This window comes from Papio anubis, chromosome 12 (genome assembly GCF_008728515.1).
Source record: "Papio anubis isolate 15944 chromosome 12, Panubis1.0, whole genome shotgun sequence".
NCBI lineage: Eukaryota > Metazoa > Chordata > Mammalia > Primates > Cercopithecidae > Papio > Papio anubis.
In genome coordinates this window covers 95,087,563-95,113,836 of record NC_044987.1, presented here as the reverse complement: position 1 = coordinate 95,113,836, position 26,274 = coordinate 95,087,563, and the positions used below count along the sequence as shown (strand labels likewise).

General features: G+C 38.8%; 1 protein-coding gene across 5 annotated transcripts in view; it reads right to left on the bottom strand.

Moving 5' to 3' along the window:
* TRIM44 (tripartite motif containing 44) overlaps positions 1-26,274 on the bottom strand; it is a 190,262-nt gene that overhangs the window by 116,888 nt on the left and 47,100 nt on the right. For 3 of the 5 annotated variants that reach the window (XR_001894842.2, XM_017948493.3, XM_003910031.4), the window contains exons 3-4: positions 21,105-21,344; positions 11,594-11,613 (exon numbers count right to left, since the gene is read on the bottom strand). Coding sequence is in view for 3 of the 5 variants with exons in the window: in XM_017948493.3 (XP_017803982.1) it covers positions 11,594-11,613; positions 21,105-21,344 (260 nt within the window). In the remaining 2 variants the exon portion in view is untranslated. Of the gene's footprint in view, positions 1-355; positions 499-9,512; positions 9,687-11,593; positions 11,614-21,104; positions 21,345-26,274 lie in introns of those variants that run through there. The other 2 variants (XR_637295.2, XM_017948492.3) reach the window with 2 other exon arrangements.

The window sequence follows — 26,274 nt, the reverse complement described above, 5'->3', positions numbered from 1 at the left end:
ACAAAGGCAGTACAGTATAATAGTTAGAAGCACAGAATTTTAATCCTGATAGATCCGGGTTCTAATCCTGGTTGAATCACTTTCTAACTGTGTGATCACGGCTTAGTCACTTAACTTCTTATAACATCAATGTCTTCACATACACAAACAAAAATGGGATTAGAATACCTGTCCTCATGGAGTTGTTTCAAAACTTTGAAATTATATATGTAGATCTAGCTCCTAGTTAATGTTCGATACATAGGCAGGTATTATTGCTGGATAACTATTAACCCTGGACAATCCTGAAAGTTAGGGAAAAGTTGGCAGCTTAGTGAGTTTTAACTAGTCCTTGTATGAGAGACAATAATAATACCTGTACAGGTGGGAGAAAACAGCAGCTGTCCCAAAGTATCCAGACCAAGATGCATCTAGCAGCTAAGAAATGCCTCTTTCTCTGCTTTTGCTGCAACTCTGTCAGCTCCTCCCTCTTTGCACTGTTTTTCTCATGCTCAGTTTCTAAATAGAAACGATGAAACCAGAGGGTAAGACATGTACTCATCAAGAAAACAAAATGCTTTTCCATTTTACAACCACATTGCAAACCTACAGGGAACAACTGGTAGTGGTGCTAAGAAGGAATGAGGCATTTTTATAAGAAAATGTTTTTCTTCGCGGAACCCCCTGCTTATAGACAAGAAAGTATGTATTTTATGAACCTGCAACCACTCATATTTAGGTCCTGGGTCCAAACAAGTATAGGCACATGAATTTGCCTCATGGTAAAACCTCACCATTTAGGGTACTCCAGTTTTAACTCAGCCTTTGGCTACCTTTCTTAAAGTTCTGAAGCCACCTCCCTGTAGTTCTAATTTTAAGAAAATCTGCACTCATCGACTCTGAACTTCACATCATCTTGGAAAGAAAATAAACAAACAAAAAACTCAACCAGCATGAGCTGCCAGCATGAGTTACAGACGCCTGCTGTTTCAGCTTCTGGATAAAGAGGTGACTACAATTCGGTGACACAGAGCTCCAAAAAAAAAAAAAAAAAAAAAAAAGGAAGGACCCTTGGGAAAATGGAATCACTGACCTCTTGCCTGCCTCTCACTGGGAAAAAACGTGACAAGATACTCAAGACCATCAAGTTTCTCCTAAAATGAAAAAGACACCACCAACAACAATTTTGCTGTGGCTGTCCACAGGTGAGGGAGGCATAACCAAGGACATCAAATTTAGTTATTCTTAAAACACAGACTGAAGTTGTGTGACTTCCTAAATTCCACTCTGCTTAGTGCTAGTCCAAAATAGCTATGAAGACAAATAAGGAAGAAGATAATTAGGCTGCAGCTAGCTTCCTCAGCATTGGATCTAACTCAGGGACCAATGTGGCATTCCTTCACATCAACTTCATTGTTAGATTACCTTTTAAGGAAAACCTCTAAATCCTTAAATCTATTTGGAAGATGGTGCTTTAATACTGCTTTTCTCCATTAATTTAGAAGGAACTAAACTACAGCAGGTCCTTGAATAGAGTCATTTCATTCAACATTTTTTTTTATAATGTTGATGAGGGGAAAAAGGGAAGTGGGGAGGGGGGCAGATTCCCAGCCCGGGCCACTGTGTGTGGAGTTTGTACTTTCTCCCCATGTCTGCGTGGGTTTTCTCCAGGTACTCTGGTTTCCAATCACATCTCAAAGATGTACACCTTAGGTGAACAGGTGTGTCTAAACTGTCATAGTCTGAGTGAATGTGGGTGTGAGGGCAGCCTGCAAGGAAATGGCATCCTGGCCAGGGCAGGTTTCCACCTTCTGCCCTGAGCTGCTCCAGCCACATGACTCTGAACTGTAATAATGGGGTAAATAATTACCTTGCTTGTTTTATTAATCTTTCTTAAATCTTTCTTAACTCTTATTTATATCAACTAGTCTATGGTAAAATTGGTTTTGTTATACATCATTTCACTTAAAGCTGCTGTTTCCAAGCACCTATGAACGATGTTAAGTGAGGACTTGCTGTGCTTTCCAAACCTGACTTTAAATTAGAGGAAGATGGGAGGAAATTTTTCCAATCTATCCATCTGACAAAGGCCTAATATCTAGAGTCTACATGGAACTTAAACAAATTTACAAGAAAAAAAACAAACAACCCCATTCAAAAGTGGGCATGAATACGCACTTTTCCAAAGACGACATACATGCAGCCAACAAACATAAAAAAGCTCAACATCACTGATCATTAAAGTAAAAGCAAATCAAAATTACAATGAGATACCATCTGACGCCAGCCAGAATAACAGATTCTGGCAAGGTGTAGAAAAAAACCTGTTGGTGGGAGTGTAAATTACTTCAACCATTGTGGAAGACAGTGTGGTGATTCCTCAAAGACCTAGAACCAGAAATACCATTTGACCCAGCAATCCCATTATTGGGTATATACCCAAAGGAATATAAATCATTCTATTTTAAAGATACATGCATGCATATATTCATTGCAGCCATCTTCACAATAGTAAAGACATGGAATCAACCCAAATGCCCATCAATGATGGACTGGATAAAGAAAATGTAGTACATATACACCATGGAATACTATGTAGCCACAGAAAGAAATGAGATCATGTCCTTTTCAGGGGCATGGAAGGAGTTGGAAGCTGTTACCCTCAGGAAACTAACATAGGAACAGAAAACCAAACACTGCACATTCTCACTTGTAAGTGCTAGCTGAATGATGAGAACACATGGACCCATGGGGGGAACACCACAAACTGGGGCCTGTCAGAGGGTTGGCGGTGGGAGGAAGAAGAGCATCAGGAAGAACAGCTAATGGATGCTGGGCTTAACATCTAAGTGATAGGACCATGTGTGCAGCAAACCGGCATGGCACATGTTTACCTATGTAACAAACCTGCACATCCTGCACACGTACCCCTGAACTTAAACATTGAAGAAATTAAAAAAAAAAAAAATACAGGGTGCCCAGTTAAATTTAAATTTCAGATAACAGTGAATGTTTTTAAATATTTAATTTTTAATGTTACTGACAAATAATAATTGTATATATTTATAGGATATAATGGGATCTTTTGATATATGTAAATATTGTGGAACAATTACATTAGTTAAGCTAGTTAATACATCCATGACTTCACATACTTATTTTTTGTGTTAAGAACATTTAAGATATGCTCTTTTAGCAATTCTGAAATATACAATGAATTTTTTTTAGCATGAGTGTCTTCCAAATATTGTGTAGCACATACTCATACTAATTTTTTTGTTGTTTATATAAATTCCAGTTAAAATGGGTGTTCTGTATTTTATCTGGCTATTCTAATTGGGAAATGAGCAGAAGGCCCTAAGAAGGCAAAACAGTTGTCACAAATCCCTGATATACAGGTACTCTGAGATAATCCATTGAGCAAACAACTCCAACCTGTTTTGTCATCTGGTTTAGTGTCCACCAGGGCAAATATGTACAGTTGTGCATAGGGTGCTTACAACGTAATTATTTATTGAGGACACCATTCATAATGTTGACATCAAGTTTTACTTATTTTTAACCACTATCTGGCATATGACAGTATTTTACTGTAACAAAGTCAGCACATTATGACAATTTTTTGGCAGATGGAATTAGACATCTTGAGGAAGGGGCACCTTTTTCTAGTTCACGCCAAGGTATCATGGACAGTGGTAACCCTCTATCCTTGGCAGATTAGCATAAAATGTGCTACAGTGTTTTTCAAACCATGGATTATAACCCACTGATGAGATGGGAAATCATTTTAGTGGGTCACGAACATTAGTGATGATGACAATGATGGAACAGAATATCAGTCTTTTATGTAATAAACGTGGTGTTGTTGGAAAGAAAAGAAAAGAAAGAATAAATTAGAGGAAGGCAGAAGCTATCAAAACAGACACAAATCAAATAGACAATTCCCTTCTACAACTACTTTACCTCGGTTGCTTAGTTTTCCATCTAAAAGAACAAAGCCCAAAAGGGGAATACTTTAAATGCTTCTAAACATATTTGTCCTTTAAGTATAATAAGATGTGAGATTTTTATGGGGAAACAAAAATGTAAAGAAAGCAATTTACCCATAACAAATCATGAGATGTTACTAGAGGAAGAAACCTGCAAGATTCAGAAGTCTGTCCATTTCTTCTATAAGGGGGCAATGCTGTAATCAAGAGATAAAGTGTAACAGAAAACAGTAACAACTTTTGGTGCCTCAACATGGTACACCTCACCCTTTACAAGCTGGACTCAACCCACCTTCTAGTCTCGTCTCCTGCCCCGGGCCAGTCATGCAGTTATTCACCACTCCCCACACAGCACATGTGTTTTTACTCCTTGAGCCTTTATACTTACCTCTTTGCTTAGACTGCTTTCCTGTTTTTTCCATCTGAAGAAGCCTAGACCTATCCATTTGTCAAGGTCCAGAAGAAACACTGTATTTTCTGATTCTTTATCCTTAGTTGGAACTTACTCTACAACCAGCATGTTTTCAGAGAATCATTATACTGCAGTAGTTAAGAGCTTGCAGTCTGGAGTCAGACTACTTGAGTCTGAATGCTGGCTGTACCACTTTTTAGCTGCGTGACCTCATGAGTATGTAACTTCTCTGCGACTCAGTTTTTTCATTCAAATGAGAAATAAAAATAATATATTAACCATTTATCAGGACTGTTGTGAGAAGTAGATAATATATGTAAATGTTTAAAATACTTCCTCACATATAGTTGGCACTCAATGCTTCTTTATACTTTATCATAATAATTATTATACTGCACTTAAATATAAAATTTAAATTGTTGGCTAGATGTGGTGGCTCATTCCTATATTCGCAGCACTTTGGGAGGCCGAAGCAGGAGGATCACTTGACCCCAGTAGTTCAAAACCAGCCTGGGCAACAAAGTGAGGCCACATCTCTACAAAAAATAAAAAATTTAGCCAGGCATGGTGGCATGAACCTATTCTCCCAGCTACTCGCTGATGGGGGTGGGAGGCTGAGTTGGGAGGATCACTTAAGCCAGGGAGGTTGAGGCTGCAGTGAGCTGTGATTGTACTATTACACTCTAGCCTAGGCGACAGAGCAAGTCCCTGTTTCAATAAATAAATAAATAAACAAATAAATAAAATTAAAAGGTTTATTTAGCTCTCTTTCAAACTAGATTTTGAGATCTTTAAATGCAGGCACAAAGTCTTAGTCATCTTCATATCCCTGAGGCCTAGCAGAGGTCCTGGCATTAGGCGCTCTAAGATGTCTGTTGAAAGAAATAATTCCTCTGCAATCTTTCTTGTTTGAGAGGTTAGGGAATAGAGCTCCTAGTGGGAAATGTTATCCTGATTAAGTTCTGAGGCCAAATATATAAATAAGGTTAGCCTGCCAAGCATCATACCTACTGTACTGGATGGCAAACAAGTTGATTAGAGTTAAACAATAGCATGCAAAATGACATCAATGCCCCTTCCTCTTGGAACCTTTTTTCTTAGCATTATGAAGTAGGTAGATGTATGTTAAAAACATAGGCTGCTTCTAGTCAACATTTCCAGTTGGAAGCAGATGCAATAAGCTAGAAGCACTTCAGCTGAATCTTCCAGCTGTGAATGGAATCTCTGGTTAATATACTAACATGCACAAAATAAAGTTGTGACTCTCACAGGCAAATTTCTGAATCAATTATTTTAGCAAGGAGGTATGCTTTGGGTATAGACAGGCAGCACAATGCATAGTGTGGCTTCAACTTTCACCTGACTTAAGTAAGGGATAAACAATCCTTATCAACACGGAAAAATAAGGTCAGCTCAGGTTCCGTAACAGGCAAATGTGACAATTAAGAGACTCTGTATGCTGAAGGCCAGCTTAAAATATTGGCACCCCACTCTGCATAATAACCAGCCCTGATAGTTCCATTCCATGTCACAAGTATCACAGCCATTTTCTTCAGCTTTCAGACAGACTTCCTGCAATGAAGACAACGCAACAACCAAACTACAAATTTGCAATCAGAAGACAAAAGAAACGTAAGCGTATCACTAACTTAGTCTTCTTTTATCTCTCCAACCTAAACAGAAAGAGAAATGCCATATCTAAGAGCATATGGTTATTCATTTAGAGGGGCAAAAAGAGTACCCAGAATACAGACCCAAGATAATTTTTAAGAAACAAAATTGAGAAAAAAAAAAATCCACCAAATTATAGAATCTGTAAGCAGGTTGTTTCCACTCCATATTTGATAAAAGACTTGTATTCCTTCTCACAAGGATAGCCCCAAAACTAGGTGGAGGAAAGAGTGGAGAGGGGTGAGGATAGTATTTACAGAAAACTAAAAATAGAGTACAAGGAGGTTAAATGACTTGCCCAAGGTCACACAGTCACAGACAGAAACAAAAATAGAAGCTAAGTCTGCTGACTCTCCTTTGGCTCCTACTCCTTCAGAATACGCTTCCTGTTTGATCACAGAATCAGTATGGGTCAGATTCACACTGATCTCAGCAGGAGCTTTTTGCCTGAATAACAGCCAGCTTTGAAGATGAAAAATTCTACAGAAGTTCCAAGTGTGGCTGTTACTATTAAAAAGCCATTTTCCTCTTAGGTTAAAAAAAATTACAGAAAACCTCAATAGCAAATCAAAATCTAATCCTGATCTTCCTCCTTCTCCTCTAAGCACAAGAGTTTAAGGGTCTTTTCCCTCTCTGACTTCCTCCCACTACACAATAGCTTTTACGCCAACAGATCCCATTGCCACCCCCTCTCCTAGGATATATATTACTTCTCAGCAGGCTCCAGCAGGAGTAGAGAAGGAGTCAATCTGTGAGGGAGTGAACACAAAATCTCTCATAATAGCACAAAGACAGAAAATTGCTGCGAAAAGTGTAAATTGCTTTTCTGCTTAGGGGAAAAAAAAAATCACTCTGGTCTTTAAAGGCACTCTTTTTTTTTTTTTTTTCCCAGACGGAGTTTCGCTCTGTCGCCAGGCTGGATTGCAGTGGCACGATCTCGGCTCACTGCAACCTCTGACTCCCTGGCTCAAGTGAGTCTCCTGCCTCAGCCTCCCAAGTAGCTGGGATTACAGGCACACGCCACCATGCCCAGCTAATTTTTGTATTTTTCATAGAGACAGGGTTTTACCATGTTGGCCAGGATGGTCTCGATCTCCTGACCTCGTGATCCGCCCACTTCAGTCTCCCAAAGTCAAAGACACTCTTTTAAACGATGACTCCACAACAGTTAATACACATGTTCTATATATTAAGACTTTTGTTTCTCCATGTCCTCCAAGAATTCTTGACAGCTATATGACTGCGTATCATGGATCTGAGGAGTAACATACCAGTTTGAGAGGCAACAGGCAGCTATTCTGTGGAGTCAAAGGCAGGCTTAGTTCGCTGCTCCCCAGGGAGCACCCCTTTTTCTAACCCTCAGAGGATACTGTGTGAGAATGAGACAAAGACATTACCTTTATAATGACAGAGGCTGAGAGGGGAAGCAACCTGCAGAAAACAGGGGCCACAGCAATTCAATGTCAAAGCAACGGAAGAACTCCCAGGTTAGAGGAACGAGACCAAAGTGATATTCTGAGGACTGTGTGTAAATCCTCTTGGCTTTTGTATAGGGTCACAGAGAGAAGCATGCTGCCATTTTGAAGACAGTCCAAATGGTGGCTGAGAGCACCTGGTGGTTAAGCTCTGAAGCCAGACTAGATTCAAGTCATAGTTCTGCCACTTACTAGCCATGTGATCTAAGGCAAATTAATCTCTCAAAGCATTAATTTCCTCATTTGACAAGTGGGCTAATAACTACATCATGAGGTTTGCATGCAGATTGAATTAGAATATATATAAAGCACTTTGGACATAATGAACTGTCAATAAATGTAGCTACGATTATGATTGTGGTAAATTAGCAGAGTAACTGCACAATGAAATTCAGGGCAAGGAACAGACATGACTAAAAGCACAACATTTGGTACCCTCATATCAAACAGCTTGGGAAATCAAAACAGAAAAAGGAAAAAAGGCAAGACACTCCAGCTAGTAGAAAGGGAGGAAGATCCATTATAGACAAATATGTTTCCACAGGACAGGAATTTCTTTTTTCCTTCCACCATGGAGACTAGTTAGAATCTAATTCTCTCTGGACTTCATGTAGACAGTGGAGAAGTGGCTGTGTGAAAAGAACACTAGCAAAGGAGACACAGGCATAATGATCCAAGCAGAACTGGAACTCAGTGTCTCCGGCTTCATTTCTCATCCATCCCTTGTGTAGGGACTCCCACACTTCCTTTCTGCCTTCCTTATACATCAAATTCTCATTTAGTACTGTCAGCAATATAGAAGGCTTTGGAACAAAACTATATTTGGCTTGTTGAAATGGTAAAGTATATATCATAAATGAGAAAAATTCAGATCAAAGGCAATTTGCCCTGAAGGGTTAATCAGAATAAATTAAGCCAAATGGTAGCTCAATACAAATAAAGTAAATTGAAACAAATAGGAATTTAAAGGTTAAAAAAGAAAATTTGACGACTCCTCCTTCTTTCTGACAAATCAGAACATGCACTTCAAGTACTTATTATACCAAAAAGTGTCTGTCAAGTCCTAGTCCAGTGAACTCCTTGCTGAGACCTCCATAGCAGCCTGGCTCGAAGGAGATGGCCTGACATCTTGGTTGCAAGTAAAGAAACTCTATGCCTTTCCATTATCTTGTCAAAATGATACAAAGGTATCCGCAATTAAACTCTAAAGCCAGAATCTCACACTGAACAGTATATTTAAAGGGAGTTAATATCTTCATACGGTCCCTGTATTCTTCTAATCAATGTGCCTCTGGCATGTGACTATAAAGATGAGTGTGTTCATCCTAATCCAGCTCTCCCAAGACACAAATGCCACTGCTATCCTGTGGAGCCTGCACATTACCTCTGCCAAGGTATTTTCTTTATCATGGTCTTGTTTGAACTCTTTTTCTGGGAAAGTAAGTCTAGGGCTCTGACTGGACTGGATTTTAAGGAGTTAGAGCTAATCTTGACAGAAAAGGTGGAGGGCCAAGGAGATAGGTTAAAGTGCATCTAAACCAAAGGTCTGTGCAAAATGATAAAAACCTAACCAATAACTAGAAGATATTGATTTAGGCTCCCATCATTGATAACCTAGTCTAACTAGTCTCCCAGGCTCTTTTCTTATTTTTCAATTTTTTGGTTTTTTGAGTCTGGCTCTTGTTGCCCAGGCTGGAATGCAATGGCACGATCCTGGCTCACTGCAACCTCTGCCTCCCAGGTTCAGGCAATTCTCCTGCCTTAGCCTCCCAAGTAGCTGGGATTACAGGTGTGCACCACCATGCCTGGCTAATTTTTGTATTTTTGGTAAAGATAGGGTTTCACCATGTTGGTCAGGCTGGTCTCAAATTCCTGACCTCAGGTGATCCACCTGTCACGGCCTCCTAAAGTCCTGGGACTACAGGCATGAGCCACTGTGCCCGGCCTCAATTTTTAACATTTATTTTTTATTTATGTATTTTTAGAGACAGAGTCTCATAATGTTGCCCAGGCTGCTCTTGAACTCTTGGGTTCAAGCAATCTTCCCACCTCAGCCTTCTGAGTAGCTGGAATTATAGATGTGCGTCACTGTGCCTGGAAGTCTCCCAGGATCTTGGTCCACCTCTAATTCATTTTCCATTCCGTAGGTAGGAGACACTTCTAAAATGCAAATCTGTTCATTAATTCCTGTTTAAAATTCTTTAACAGCTTCCCATTGCCTTCAGTATAGTGCTCAAATGCCTTAAGAAGGTCTACAAGGCCCTAAATGATCTGGGCTCTGTTGTCTTTCTTCCACTCCTCTCTTGTCTGGAACTGGCACACAATTTGTTTACCTAGAACAACCAACCCCTGCTCCAACCTTTCAGATCTCTGTTTATATATACCCTTTTCTGGTAAGCCTCCCCTTATCCTCCAAGACTAACTTAGGAGCCCTTCCTAAAATAGCCTAAACTTATCAGAACACATTCCCTACTGTAAAATTGCCCAGTTACATGTTCGCCTCTTCCACTACACTTAGGATCTACGAGAGTAGGAACTATGGCTGCTTTAGGCACCATGATATATTCAGGATGTAGCACAGTGCCAGACACACAGTAGGTCACGAATACATGTTAAATGAGCAAAAGGAAGGGAGTGAAGAGTGAGGAAGGAAGGAAAAGTACCACAACACAGAAGAGCCTGTTCCTGAGAATGGTTGAAAGATGGAGTCTGAAGTGGTTCCCTGAAACCCTGTAGGTTTAAAGCAAGGTGCCTATGTCTTTTAAAGTTGGGTGCCTGTGGCTTTAGCCATAGCAGACAAGGAGACAGACAAGATCTTGTTGTTCCAGAGCAGATGTTAAAAACTATAATTTCCAAGGGAAGAACACATCAAGAGATGCAGATGTGGTACAACATTTGGTGCTAAGAAAGAGGTTCAGGATATGGGGAGGGAAAACAAAAAAAGAGAGGAAACTGTTTTTGTTGGTTTGTAAAAAGCAAACACACAAACAAACAAAATAACAAAGAAGGGTCAAATCCTGATTCCAGTAAGGTAACCTTTGACAATTCATTTAGCTTCTTTTAATGAGGGACTTGATAGTGATTTTCAAACTGAGTTCTGAGGAACCCTAGGTCTCTGCAGAAGCTCCTCAGGGTATATTGTGATGAAGAGAGAAGGTTCAATGAATACTGCCCCAACTTTAACCAGAAAAAAATTGTTTTTCACACATTGAGGTTCTGCTTAAAGTCCATTTGAAAAAAGGGTGCTTCTGCTAAAAATACAGTTTGAATAGCAGTGGCCTGGATGACCATTCTGATACTTCCCAGCCTTAACAACCCTTGATTCTATGTGACAGATGGGACCCATGTGGACATTGCATTTTACTTTGTACAAATATGCCTCAAATGTGTTGATGACACAGTTGTAGCTTTTCCTGGAGTCTGTTTTCACTGCTTAAGGAGAATGACAGGAAGGGTAAGTAAACCACAGTCCAGGTTCACTGCAAGGCTGAGACAATAATAAAATGCACTGTATTCAACTGTGGCAATACAGAAGCACAAAGAACATTTTTTTCCTAAACAAAGTTTTGTATACCTGTACCCTAGGATTCATCATATAGGTGTCTTGGGTCAGATACAAAGATATTATAGGTCAGAAATAAAGAATACTAGATCTACAGGCCATTAAAAAAATCAATCCAATTCCAATCAAGAAAGAACAATACAAAAATTTATCTAGTCAGTCCACCTGATACCATTACTATTACCATAATGATACTACATTACCATTTAAATGTAGTGCCTATTCTTCTTAACAAGGTATTCTGAATGTACAAAAGAATACAGCAAAGTTACTGTCATTATATACCTTAAAGTCTACCTTTATCTGAAAGTTACAGGCAGGAAATGACACAGGTGAGAGGAAGATGGGAGTCTTACAAAACAAGATCTTCAAATCCTAGGCTTAAGATAGAGATCCCTTTTCTGTGCTATTCCTTGGCTGTCCATATTTCATGGAGCACTAAAGGCCACAAATGTCACTCTACTTCAATTATGAGAAAAGACAAGCAACAATAATGTGATCTCACCTGGGTCCTTCCTCATCGCCCTGAAAGACAAACAGAAAGAAACAGTATTAGAAATCACTGTTGTTACAGAGAGAGTCAGATCTCCTTCTTTTCCCTCCCCTCTCCCAACCTGAATGCATGTACTGTACATTTATTGTAACAGAGACAAACCAACAGACATCTAAAGTATAAGACAAGAGCTAATATAATTCTATGTTCAAACTGCCCAGTGGAGATGAACTGATAATTTGCCCTGACAAGCAGAGCAGAGAAGTGAATGCACAGACCTAGGAGGCCTAAATAATAGCCTTGCCTTTTTATTTGTATGGCTGGAAGTATTTAGTTCTTAGCAAAGTGAGAAACCCAAAATAGAGGCAGGTCTTAGGCAAAAGCTAGCCAGTTCCAAAAGCATCAAGCTGTTTCCTTCAAAGACTCATTTCTGCCTTGTTCTAGCATTTTTCATCAAACATGAACACTGCAATTCTAATGTAAAGAACACTGTGGTATAAAGGGCATTGAACTGGGACTCAGGAAATTGGGATTCTAGTCCAAGCTCTGTTACTTATTAGTTATGTGTCCTTGGGCAAACATTAATTAATCTGGACTTTGGTCTTCTCCTCTGTAAGTGGTTAGTTCTGGCATTTGATGATCCATATCATTCTTCCACCAAAGAATGGCTCTTCTCTTTTTCTTGTCCACTTCTCAAAAACAATGTGTGAACATTGTTTTTCCAGGTATGGCATTCTCTCAACCTAACTTTATCAGAAGTGATCACAGCAGATTCCTTTGAGCTTCCTTCTGTGATCAAATGAGATTTTTCAAATAACTCTCAAGCCTTTCCCAAGGGACCTCACTCATCCTTTTAGTGTCAGCATATCTTTTATATCCTTCTTTTTAGCCATTGAGGGGTAGTCTTAATAGAGAATGTACATTCTGGTTGTACTCCTTGGAGAACGAATGAATGAATGAATAAATGGTTCCTACTGGTATAAGGCAGAATGAGCTCTCAAGTCAGATGTTCTGGGTTCAAGTCTTAACCCTGTCACTTTACTGCTGTATTAGCCTACTCTTGTTATTTTGCCTTTCTTAACTTCAATTTCCTAATTTGTAAAATGAGGTAATAACTGTCTCTGTATCATAGGATAAGTATGAGGATTAAATGCAATAATGCTTATAATCATCAAACACAGTGTCTGTGACACAGGATGTATTTAATAAAGGCTATTTATCAGTATCAGTAACAATTCAGTAAGATTCATTAAGAAGCTACTATGTATATGCTAACTAAGGAAAAACAATCACCCATAATGCTCTAACCTTCTAGGATTTTCGAATCAGGAGTACGAGAAACAGGCAGAAAGAAAATGAACTATTAGTAAATGTGTTATGAACAATACCAAAGACATAAACAGAATAATATGAGAATCAACAGGGAAGTTATGAACACTGCCTCTGCTGGAGAAGGTGGGAAAAGCTTCACATGCAGAAGGTAACATTGATATTGCCACTTTGAGGGATAAATAGTATTTTCCCAGGATGACAACAGAGAAAAGTGGGAAGGACACTAAACTAGCAAGAGCAAAGGGAAGTTTCTAAAAATGTCTTGTTCAAGGAACCTTGAGTTCTGTGAAACTGGAGAATGGGGATGTAAACGTGTGTGTTTTGGGCAGGGTGCTGGGAGTGGTATAAGGTTGGAACTGAGGGCAATGTGGGGTTGAGCGTGACTGAGGTAAAGGGAGACTGCCAGGGTGAAAGCCTGTAAAGCACAGCTGCAGCCAGAAAGGTGATTTAAATCAGACTAGCCATTTGAGGTCGAATAAGAAGGGCATTTTTGGCAGACTGTTAAGCATCTGCAATAGTGGGAAGGGCGTTAATCATCCACACTCCAACTAGAGGGAAGTAGGGCGAGTGGTAGAGGGAGGGTATAGGGATGGTAGATAATTTCTTCGCATTTTTATCATCTGGTATGTCTCATGGGAACTATAATATATCCATTAAAAAGTTATATAATTTAAATTTAATATGAGTTACATAACTATGAATGACACAATTAAATCCCAATACAAATTTTTCTATGATTTTTGGATGTTTAACCCTAATTGTCTAAGAGAACTTTATGGAAAAAATATCTAAACTTTCTCCCACAATTTAGAGCAAGTCCTCCTCACGATCACATACTTTGGTGTAATGATTAAGAGACAGGGTTTCCCAGTTATAATATAAAAACATGGTCTCAAATTCTGGTTCACGAATCCCAACAGTGCAGCTTTTGGCAATCTACTTCTCCAAGGTTCAGTTTCTCCATCTGCACATAAAGATCCTAGTTCTTACCTCAAAGGGTCATCATATGGATTAAAATAAATGAGAAAATCTGTGTAAAAACTAAGCAAGTGTCTAGTACCTTGTAATCATTCAACAAATGGCAGCCATTATTTTTACTTTCCCTGAATTGTTAATTAATAACATTTCTAGGGGAGAGTAGGGAAGGACAGAAAAGATGGGACACAAAGTTTTGCTATATGTTCATCCAATTCTACTGCTTATAGATGTATGCTTCTTTTCAGAAACAATGGTCACTGTTACAAAGCAAGAATATACACACACATATGAATTATAAGGCCGTTTTGGATAGGCTGGCACAGAGAGAATTGCTAATCTTGCTAGTAAAAGATGTGCATGTGATGTTCCTGCTACCTGAAATGTACATCCCTATTCTAAAAACCTAGCTAATTCCTATCTATCCTTTAAGATCAAGCCTTACTCAGAAACTTCTTCACTAACATCTTGAATAAGTTAATCCTCCTTTCCCCCACATCTGTAGGGTTCGCCACTCTACACTAGTACTTAGAGAAGAAAACTGACAATGACAACATCAAACATTTCAACTCCTTGAGAATAGAAGCTTGTATTTTGCTCATTTCTGTATTCACTGCACCGAACACAGCACAAGGCTCATAGTAAATAATTACTCAAGATATGGGTAAGGTTTAAGATTAATTTCTTCTCCTATTATGAGCAAATTCTGGTTTCAGAGAATATCAGAAGTGACAGTCTATTAAATACCAACTTCCATTTAAATGACTTGTTAGATTAAGCACTGCTCTCAAATCCCTAATTAAGATATCACAAATGCTCTTGATTGGGCAGACTGCACTCTTGTGCAACCTCCCATTTCTACCTCTACCAATGGAAATGTTGTTCACCAAGAATCAAACAAGCCTGTTTATATGAACTTGTAATGATGTCACATTTAATTAAATAACAAAAAGTGAATGCAAGAGAGATAACTTGCTCACATAAAAACTAAGTTGAATGCATCCACAGTACTGATAAAGATGAATTACTTAAAAATTGTTGTCAATTTTGGTGTAGGTGAAACACAAGCAAAATACTAGAAACAATAAGTTACAAGAACTAAGATTCTGCATTCAGCTTGCTTTGAATGGTATCACCCTCACTACAGAGTCTGAAATTGGACCTTATAAATGGTGCAAAATGGGTGTGGTTTACGCCAGAAACATGACATTTAACTCTAATTAGCAAGCCCATATTTTCAAAGGCCTTGCCTTGGAATAAAAAAAAGTACGAATATATGTTTCAAGTTTAAAATAAATAGTTATCATATGCATGTATCATTTTTAATGGTTTATCCATCTGAACATACTTTTCCCAATATTAGCTTATTGCAACTCACTACTCTCCTTACCAAACTGGACAAAAGACAAAAATGCTCACATGACATATAAATAAAGACACACCATTTTTTAATACTTAGCTTTAGTGAAGAGTTTTATAAAATGATGTAAGTAAATTCCACAAAGAGTGAGAAAAAAAATAAAGGAGAAGAGACTACTTCTCAGTTTGTTTTATGAGGCCAACATAACCCTAATACCCAAACCTGACAATGGCATTATAAAAATATACAGACCAATATCCCTTATGAACAAAGACACAAAACTCCTGAACAAAACATAAGCAAACTGAATCCAGATTATACATCATGGCCAAATGGGAGTTTATCTCAGAAATGCAAGGTTGGTTAATATTGTAAAATTAACCAACATGATTAACCATTACAATAGAATAGTGAAAAAAATGCATATGATCATTTCAAGAGATACAGAAGACATATCTCACAAAAGTCAACATCAGTTTGTATAAAAGCCCTCAGCACATTAGTAATAGAAAGGCACTTCCTCAATCTGATAAAAGGCATCTACAAAAAACATCATACTTAATAGTAACATACTGAATCCCTTCCTTCTAAGGTTACGAACAAGGCAAGGATGTCCACTTTTACCACTTATGTTAGACATTGCACTGGAGGTTGTAGCCATGGCAATAAGACAAGACGAAGAAATAAAAAGCATAAAGATTAGAAACAAAGAAGTAAAACTGTCTCTATTTGTAGATGACATAATTGCTGATACAGAAAATCCTAAAGAATCTATAAAGCCACTATTATAACTAATAGGTGAATCTGACAAGGTTACAAGATATAAGGTTAATATATAAAAACCAATTTTTTATATACTAACATAAGCTGAAAAATAAAATTTAAAAACAATTCTATTTTCAATAGTATTGAAAATATTAAATAACTAGGAATAAATTTAATAAAAGCCATTAATACCTTTAAATGAAAACCATGAACCATTTCTGAGAACATGTAAAAACTGACTTATAAATGGAGACATATGTTCATTCATACTCCTGTTCTGCAGAGCTAATGTGTCATTTCTCTTTAGCTACTCTGCTTTCAAGATTTTTTTTCTTTGCCGTTAGTTTTCAGAAGTTTGACTCTGATGTGTCTCGGTATGAATTTCTTAGTTTATCTTGCTTTGGTTCACTCTGCTTCTTAAATCTGTAGGCTTATGTCTTTCAGCCAAATTTTAGACATTTTAAGATACTATTACTTCAAACTATTTTTTCAGCTCCACATTCCTTTTTCCCCCCTTGACACTGGTGTCATGTATCTTTCATTATTGTCCTATAAGTCCCTGAAGCTCAGTTCGATTATTTTTCCATGTTTTTTGTTGTTGTTTAGATTTGATCAGTATCAATCTATCTTCAAATTCACCAGATCTTTCCTTCAATTTGCCATTGAGCCCATCCAGTGAATTTCTGGTGTCAGTTACTATATTTTTCAGTTCCAAAATTTTAATTTGGTACTTTTTAATATTTTTATTTCTTTATTGAGGTTTTCATTTATTTCCAGAGTGCTTGTAATTGCTCACTGAAACATTCTTTTTTTTTTTTTTTTTTTTTTTTTTTGAGATGGAGTCTCGCTGTGTCTCCCAGGCTGGAGTGCAGTGGCGTGAGCTCGGCTCACTGCAAGCTCCGCCTCCCGGGTTCACGCCATTCTCCCGCCTCAGCCTCCCAAGTAGCTGAGACTACAGGCGTCCGCCACCACGCCCGGCTAGTTTTTTGTATTTTTAGTAGAGACGGGGTTTCACCATGTTAGCCAGGATAGTCTCGATCTCCTGACCTCGTGATCCACCCGCCTCGGCCTCCCAAAGTGCTGGGATTACAGGCTTGAGCCACCGCGCCCGGCCTCACTGAAACATTCTTACAAGAGCAGTTTTAAAATCTTTGTCTGATAATTCCAACATCTATGCCATCGTAGAGTTGGCATACATCAATTCTGTTTTCTCCTTAGAATTGGGATTTTCATTTTATTTTATTTTTTAAGACAGGATCTTGCACTGTCACCCATACTGGAGTACAGTGGTGTAAACACAGATGGCTGCAGCCTCGACCTCCTGGGTTCAAATGATCCTCTTGCCTCGGCCTTACAGAATTGAGATTTTTATTGGTTCTTTGGTCTGTATCCTGGACACGATGAGTTAGTTGTATTACAAAAATCTAGTTCCTATTTAAATCTTCTATTTTAGCAGTCAACCTGTTTAGATTCAGAATGCATGTCCTGGATCCTTTCTGTGAACTATGGTTCACATGTCACCTTAAGTTTATAAAGCCTCTACAGTGCTATTCTTGTCTGTCCCACTCAGATGATAGGACTCCATTCTACATTCTTCGCAGAGCTAGTTGGGGAGGAGGAGGGAAACCAAATCATTACTACAGGGCAAGAGTGAAAGATAAAATTCCAATAACTGATTCAGCTGGGGAAGTGCATAGCCTAGTTAATGCAAGGGTGAGAGGGAGGAGTTAGAGCTCTATCTACAGTCTCCAAAACAAAGAGGTACTACTACTTCCTCTGTACCATTACTGCAGGGTAGGTTGGAAGTCAGAGTTCTACCCACAGATGCATGGGAGATGGGTACCACTGATTACTGAGAGGAGCAGGGCCAAAGGTAGAAGCAAAAGTTTCACCCACAGGTTCCATAGAGAAAGATACCTCATTAACATAGGGCATATATAAAATGAGTTAGTTTCACTCACTGGCTCCACTGCTGCAGTGCCAATTGGGGTTGAGGAGCAGTGCCACTTTTTTCATGATGTTTGCCTCCCGAAGCAAGCCTTTCTTGGTTTTTTTCTTTCTTTTCCTTTTTTTTTTTTTTTTGTCTGTGTGTATTAGTGTTTCCAGTTTGTAGGACACCTGGCTAGGATATACAGGAAGTAAAGAAAACCCCAGAGAATTCACTGCCTTGTATTCCCTCAAATCCCAAGGTCCCTGATCAGTATGCCATCTTTTCTCCACCTGCAAGAGTCTTTTGGTGATGATTTCAGTATTTTTGCCCAGAGATTTCTACTGTAATAAGTGAAAGGAGTAAAACAGAATATGTTTACTCCATCATGCTCAGAAGCAGAAAGTACAATTTGCTTTAAATATGCCAAAAATAAAATAGATTGGTGAGTGGAAGGTTGAAAAGATGACTAGATATGTAATGAAGCAAGTATGGCAAAATGTTAATAGGAGAATCTAGGTGGTAGGTACATAGGCATAATCTGTAAAATCCTTTCAACTGTGCTATATGTTTAAAAATTTTTATAATAAAATATTGGGGGGGGGTCTTTTGGCTGAATTCAAAATGCAGGTGATTTTTGATAAATTCTACACCATAAAAATAACATAATTCCTCTGATGAGTGAAAGACAGGTACTGGATATTTGCTCTCACCAATAACTTACCAGATTAACTGGAACAAGAGGCTATTAAATAATAACAGCTCTTTGTAAACACTCTACTCTAGTGGCTGAACGCTATCTCTATTTTTAATAGCTCATTTTGTCTGTAACCTGGTCCTTAAGCCTTGTCAGCTCTTGCATCCCTTTAAGAGTAATTTCATCAGAGTTAACAAGCATAGTACCGTTGAGGTGCTTAAAGGACAGCGAAGGTCAGAGAAGGACTAAATTCATAGATTAAAATGAAAATAAAAGAGAAGAATAAACCTCAAAATTAAACTTTTTTTTTTTTTTTTGAGATGTAGTGCCACTCTGTCTCCCAGGCTGGGCTGCAGTGGCCACAGTCTAGGCTCACTGCAACCTCTGCCTCCTGGGTTCAAGTGATTCTTCGGCCTCAGCCTCCCAAGTAGCTGGGACTACAAGTGCTCGCCACCACACCCAGCTAATTTTTGCAGTTTTAGTACAGACAGGGTTTCACCATGTTGGCCAGGGCAGGCTTAAACTCCTGACCTCAGGTGATCCACCTACCTCGGCCTCCCAAAGTGCTGGGATTACAGGCATGAGCCACCATGCCCAGCCAAAATTAAACTTTTGTTTTCAAATAACAACCTAATCAACAAACAGAATAAATGAAGGGGTCGAACTTGATGAGAATTGTGGACAGAGTTATGCTGTTGATCCCTTGAATTAACTCTAGTTGAATCTTTTGTTTATTAAGACACAAACTGACCATCTGGACATTGTAAAGGTATGCAAAGCTGTCTAGAACATGGATTCTTCTCATTTTTCCCACAGATACAGATGGGATGCTTAGCATATGTCATATAGTAGGGGGAAAGCACAGGCACTGAAATAGGGCAGACTTAAATCTAAACCGTGGCTCTATTTTCTACTGACTAAATGACATTGGGTTAGTATCCCTGCAGTTCTCTGCATCTCAAATATCCCATTTGTAAAATGGAGTTAATGAATGCTGACATAAGGATTAAATGAAATGATGAATATAAAGTGCTCTCTTGCCAATCTAGAAACTTATTTAGGCACATAATTTCTCAATTATGGGGAGAATAAAATGAAAAGAGGAAGAGTTATTCTTTTCACACATTGATGAAAATTAATCAAAAGCCTTGGATGGGTATAGCAGACACCTTTTAATGGTTTCTCACATTTTCTGTCAGGATAGCTTGGAAATACCTGCCTCCTGGTTTACTTTGGCTCTTCTACTGGCCAGTTTATTCTGTGGCCAGGCTCTCTCGAGCCAAGGCAAGACTTCCAGTTAAGGCTGGGCTTGCTGAGTAATCAACAGTCCTAGAAAGTCCACAGGATGCTCCTAGGGTTTCTTCTAGAAGGACCTACCCTAAACCTATCTGGCATTATTTTCACTAGAATTGTCAACATAATGCTGTGAAATCTGATTAATAGTAGCCTCTCTCTAGTGGTTGAAACATAATTATTTTTTTTGAGACAGGATCTTACTCCATCACACAGGGTGGAGTGGAATGGCACAATCACAACTCACTGCAGCCTCAACCTCTGGGGCTCAAGTAATCTTCCTACCTCAGCCTCCTGAGTAGCTGGGACTACAGGCAGGTGACACCATGTCTGCTAATTCTTATTTTGTAGACACAGGGTCTCACTATGTTGCCCAGGCTGGTCTCAAACTCCTGGACTCAAGCAATCCTTCCATCCCAGCCTCCCAAAGTGTTGGGATTAAAGTGTGAGCCACTGAGCCCAGCATTTTTTTTTTTTTTAATGGCTACCTTAAATAATTTTTTTCAAAGTAGATTCAAAATGCCTAAATATGTTGTTTGGCAAAATGCTGAAGACCCTTTTATTCCTGTTATAAAACAATGAATATGACAACTAACATTTGTATAGTGATTCAACATTTACCTCATGTCTTTCATTCGTAGTATTTTTTTAAAAAATCTTACAATGACCTAGTGCACATGTCATTCTTAATCCAGTAGTTATGCCTCCAATTTATGAAGCTGACTCCATATAACAACCAGCTTGAGATACCTTTTCACTATGTATAAAGTAAGTCTAAAATCTTTCATTCTGGCCTGCTTTATGCTCTACTTCATGATTTGTTCTCATTCAGCTCAGGTCTATGATGACTTTAAAGGCTCATTTCACAACGTGGGGTCTGTTGCTTGCCCTCTTCTCTGGTTGTAATTTTTGGCTTCCTTCCTTAATTGTGATTAGTATCTGCCCCCACTGACTATACGCCTTAAAGTAATGATGGATAAATAATTTGGTAAGCCCAGCCACTGGGTAAACTAGTGGCCAGTTCTTCCATACTGGTTTATACACCATGTGAAACACTTACACCCTACCTAGATTTCAATTCATTCATGTTCAGCGACCACATGGGGTCTAACAAATATGGCATCAGTTTCCTCCTATTTCTCTTGCTACTAAACATTATGGGCTTTTCCTTTACCTCTGCCTTTGGCTCAGCTGATTCATTAGAGGTATCAAGTTGTTCCTTGGCTTGGGCCATCTGGGTCATCAACCTATCCATGTGGGATTGGATGTCTGCCAGTATCTCAGTCACATGAGCTGTGGCCATTGCCTCCTGGATGTCCACTAGATGAAGGGCCTTCTGCTCCTCATCGGCAATCACTTTCTGAACTTTCTTAAATTCCTGCTGTATAAACATCTTCATTTGGTCCCGAGTTACCTGTAGAACAGAGGCAAATAAGAAGAATAAGTTGAACACACAGAGAAACAAAAGGGCAGAGTTATTACTACACAGCCCCTGTTAAAATACATACCATGGATCCTATCTGATCCTGAAGTTTTGGGAATATTCTAAAAACAATGTTCCCCTAATATCTTTGATGAATTTCCTGCTAATCCTTTTGCCTTTTTCATTCTTCAGGGAGTAATTTCTTATCCTTTTTTCCTTTTTGTTTTGTTCATTTTCAGTAATATATATGATGAGCATATATAGTAAAAAATGAGGCCAGGCGCAGTGGCTCATGCATGTAATCCTAACACTTTGGGAGGCCAAGGCGGGTGGATCACCTGAGGTCAGGAGCTTGAAACTAGCCTGGCCAACATGATGAAACCTCGTCTCTACTAAAAATACAAAAAAAAAAAAAAAAAAAAAAATGCTGGGCATGGTGGCGGGTGCCTGTAATCCCAGCTACTTGGGAGGCTGAGACAGGAGAATTGCTTGAACCTAGAAGGCGGAGGTTGCAGTGAGCCCAGATTGTGCCACTGCACTCCAATCTGGGTGACAGAGCAAGTCTCCATCTCAAAACAAAACAAAACAAAACATGAAATTCTTCCTCTCTGCCCCAATTACTGTTAACAGTTTGGTATGTATCCTCCCAGCCATTTTTCTATATAGTTATGTACATATATGTATATAGATAATTAAGTAGGTTTTATATAAATGAATCATAGTGAAAATATGGTTGTCTTTTCTACTTAAGATATATTTGTGCATACAGATCAACTTCATTCTATTATTTTTACTATCTGTATGATATGGAGCTGGAGGGTTGTGTGTGTGTGTATTTCTCCTATTTAACCATTCCTCTCTTAATGGAAGTACAGGATATTTCCAAATTTTTGCTATTATAAACAACACAGCAATAAACATCCTTGGGTATATCTCTTAATATCTGCATATAAGTTTCTTTAAAGACGTTTAGAGCCACTTAGTAAATTGGCATATACTCTAAAAATATTGTTTCATACTGCCAAGGTGCCTTCTGAAAAAGATGTATTGATTACATTCCTACCACAACGTATAGCACTTCCGTACACCCTTACCAATACTGGATAATATCAAGCTTTTAAACTTTTACTATGATGGGTGCAAATATATTATTGTTTTATTTTATAATAACTGCAAACCAAAGAAAATACAACTGCTAGCTATATTTATGCTTAGGGCATAAGAAAGGCTAATGAAGTGAGAAATTATCAAAATGAGAACTTCTAAACTCCAAATTTTACCTGCATTTACTGATGTTTCCTCACAACCATGTTTAGTTTATGAGTATTTTAAAACAACTACGCATATTATGAGTGTAGCTGAGATAGGGAACAGGGAAGAAGTAAACTGTAGATGAAAGGAGAAAGGCAGAAGAAAAGTCAATAGAGGATTTTAGAACTAGAAGAGAAAATAGTTGTCATCTAAATGAACTCCTTCCTTTTTACAGATAAGGAAATGGACATAGTTGCAAACCCGCAGAAGAGGGAAAGACTCCAATCTTCTTGTTCTCAGTCTGGTGCTCTGTTCACTGTAAAAGCCTGTCAGCAGGGAAGTCAAACTGGGAAAACCTAAGAAAGGAGACTGAGAAAGAGAAAGCCTAAAGGAGAGGGTAGCAGAATAAGTCATTTTTAATTAGCCTCTTAGAAACTGAAAGAAGCTTGATACCTTACGCAGCTTTTGTAACACTGCTAAGGACATCAGTGCAAAATAAGGCCTGTATGACATGTATCTGCTCACACATCAAGTGACTAAGTGTCATAAGCCCTCATACACTCTCTGCAGGTGCTCTCCCTGGTGCTGGAGAAAATGGGAAGGTGTATTAACTTAATGTCCCCGCAAATTCTGTATCAGATTGAGAACTGTGATTTGTGTTTATATAATTCCTTTTTATGTTTAGTATATGTATTTTAGGACTATTATGCTTCACAGTGATCACTGATCAACGGATCTCTACTCCTGAAATAAACTGAGTCTTAAATAACTAGGACCTTCTCTCAGAAACCAAACATTTCCACTAAGGGTTGGACTTTTCTGAATGCCTGAGAAACTCTCTTAATGGCTACAAGTAACTAACAATGGATATCTTAATAAAAACTGACTCACAACCTATTTTACTAGACCTTACATACACATGTGGTTCAGAGTTAGGAAGCTGACATCCCACTTAGTAAAGGTGTGGACCAGACTGCTGCAGGTAAATAAGTCATGGATTTTAAAATTCTCTATTTCCCATAGCTTTATTACATAGGGTTTTCAGCATGACACTGTATTTTATACAGATCAGGTCACAAATGAAAACTGAAGGAAAAATAATCCACTCTATAAAACCTTTATGCCTTTTCCCACTCTCATTCTCTAATTAACACATAAGCATTTTCCAGCCTAAGACATCAAAACCTTTAGCGCATTAGTTACAATCAAGCTGATATATCTTTGTTACAGTTGCATTAGGGTGAAGTGCAATATGATTAAACATAGCATTTTAATGAAATTATAACATAGCACTGCAATTTGAAAAATCTGACCACTGTATGGTCAGAACTACCTATTGAACATCTGAATTCAACCTTCTAATTTTATAGGTGAAGGGGGAAAAAAGCCACAGAGAAGTATGATAATAAAGTTAGGTTTAGAAACTTTCCTCTGGTCCAGTCTAATGTACTTTTACAACTCATCATTTCCAGTGAGTTATAAACAAGACCCTGTCGAAAGAAGAAAAAGAGAAGAAGGGAGATCGAGAGAGAGAGAGAGAGAGAGGGGACAGGGAGAGACAGTGAGAAGGGGGGGAGGGAGGGAGGGGGGGAGGGAGGTAAACAGAAACAGAGGGAGGGACAGAGGTAGAGAGAGAAAGAGAGAGAGATTGAAAAAAAATTTGTTTCACAAAAGTATTGCTGAGATGAACTGAGAATAATGGTCAGGGTTAGGAGCAGGAAGCTACCCAAAAGAGAAGCATCCAAATCTACACTGAATATTTCAGAAACATTTGTTCTGTCACAGGCGTCTGAACCAAAGCTACTCCATTTTGAATAGGGGCTGGGTAAAATAAGACTGAGACCTACTGGGCTGCATTTCCAGAAGGTTAGGCATTCTAAGTCTTAGGATGAGATAAAAGGTCGGCACAAGATACAGGTCATAAAGACCTTGCTGATAAAGCAGATTGCAGTAAAGAAGCTGGCCAAATCCCACTAAAACCAGGATGGCGATGAGAGTAGCCTCTGGTGGTCCTCACCATTACAGTCCCACCAGCACCATGACAGTTTACAAAAACCATGGGAATGTCAGGAAGTTACCCTACATGGTCTAAAAAGGGGAGGCATGAATAATCCAACCCTTGCTTAGCATATGATTAAGAGATAACCATAAAAATAGGCAACCAGCAGCACTTGGGGCTGCTCTGCCTATGGAGTAGCCATTTTTTCATTCCTTTGCTTTCTTAATAAACTTGCTTTCATTTCACTCTATGGACTTGCCCTGGATTCTTTCGTGAGCAAGATCCAGGAACCCTCTCTGGGGACTGGATCAGGACCCCTTTCTGGTAACAGTCCTACAAGCCAAATTTCCTGCAAGGTGTTAAGGAGACTACTCCAAAAATAACTTTAAAAATTGTAGACTGCATGAAATATAGTTTGAAGACTCTAAATATCTCCCCAAAAATCCATTTTTCACTTCCCTCTTCCTCATTTGAAAGGCCATTATTCTAAAATAGAAAAACAAAAAAGCAGGAAATGGAACTTTTTCAGATGCTACAAGCTGTCCACACTCCCACAGCACAGTGTCCTCCCCACTTGCCAGTGTCTATGGAAACTTCAAGTTGGGAAGTTCAAAGTTAAGGAATCTGTTTAGCCTTCAGCATTTATTCCTACATTGTACTCCAAGAGAGCTCCTTCCAAACTTAGGCCAGACTCCAGTGAGGGCAGGCAAGGGAAATACTTCACCAATAAGGAGGTCATGGTTTTTTTCAATGGATGGGAAGATCTCCTATTTCTTGTGTCTTTTGTGTATTGGTGCAATAGCCACTATTTGTGAATAAAACAACTGCCCACCCACCAGGCTTAGAAAATTATTCCCAGCCTAGAAACACAGTAGACATAAACTCTGAACAGCATTCCACTACCAACATTCTCAGTGATGTCATCCTCAGCGACCTAATTAGAAGCCTGATATGAGCAGGTTTTACAATGGAGTGAGAATGAAAGGAAAAAAGTTGACTGAAGTGAACATTTAAACTCTTCATTAAGCTATCTTTCTTATCTTCTTCAGAAGCCTCCAGGCAAAAGCAGTCATTTGTATCTTCACTTCTGTCATCACCTCCACTTTGTTAACAGGGCACTATTAGATCTCTACCTCAGTTAACCACTTAGTTACTTCAGGGATCCACTCAATGAAATAATATAATGGTATTTACTATTGCTATTGTTACCGTTATTATTTTCATTATAAAAGACCAAAATAAATACCAACATGTTGGAGAGTGGTTATCTGTGAATGGTAGAATTACAAGTACTTTTCTCTTTTTTACTTCTCAGTTCAAATTTTCTGAAATAACATGTAACACTTTTTAAAAACGATTTTTTAGGCCGGGCGCGGTGGCTCAAGCCTGTAATCCCAGCACTTTGGGAGGCCTAGACGGGTGGATCATGAGGTCAGGAGATCGAGACCATCCTGGCTAACACGGTGAAACCCCGTCTCTACTAAAAAATACAAAAAAGTAGCCAGGCGAGGTGGTGGGCGCCTGTAGTCCCAGCTACTCGGGAGGCTGAGGCAGGAGAATGGCGTAAACCCGGGAGGCGGAGCTTGCAGTGAGCTGAGATCCGGCCACTGCACTCCAGCCTGGGTGGCAGAGCGAGACTCCGTCTCCAAAAAAAAAAAAAAAAAAAAAAAA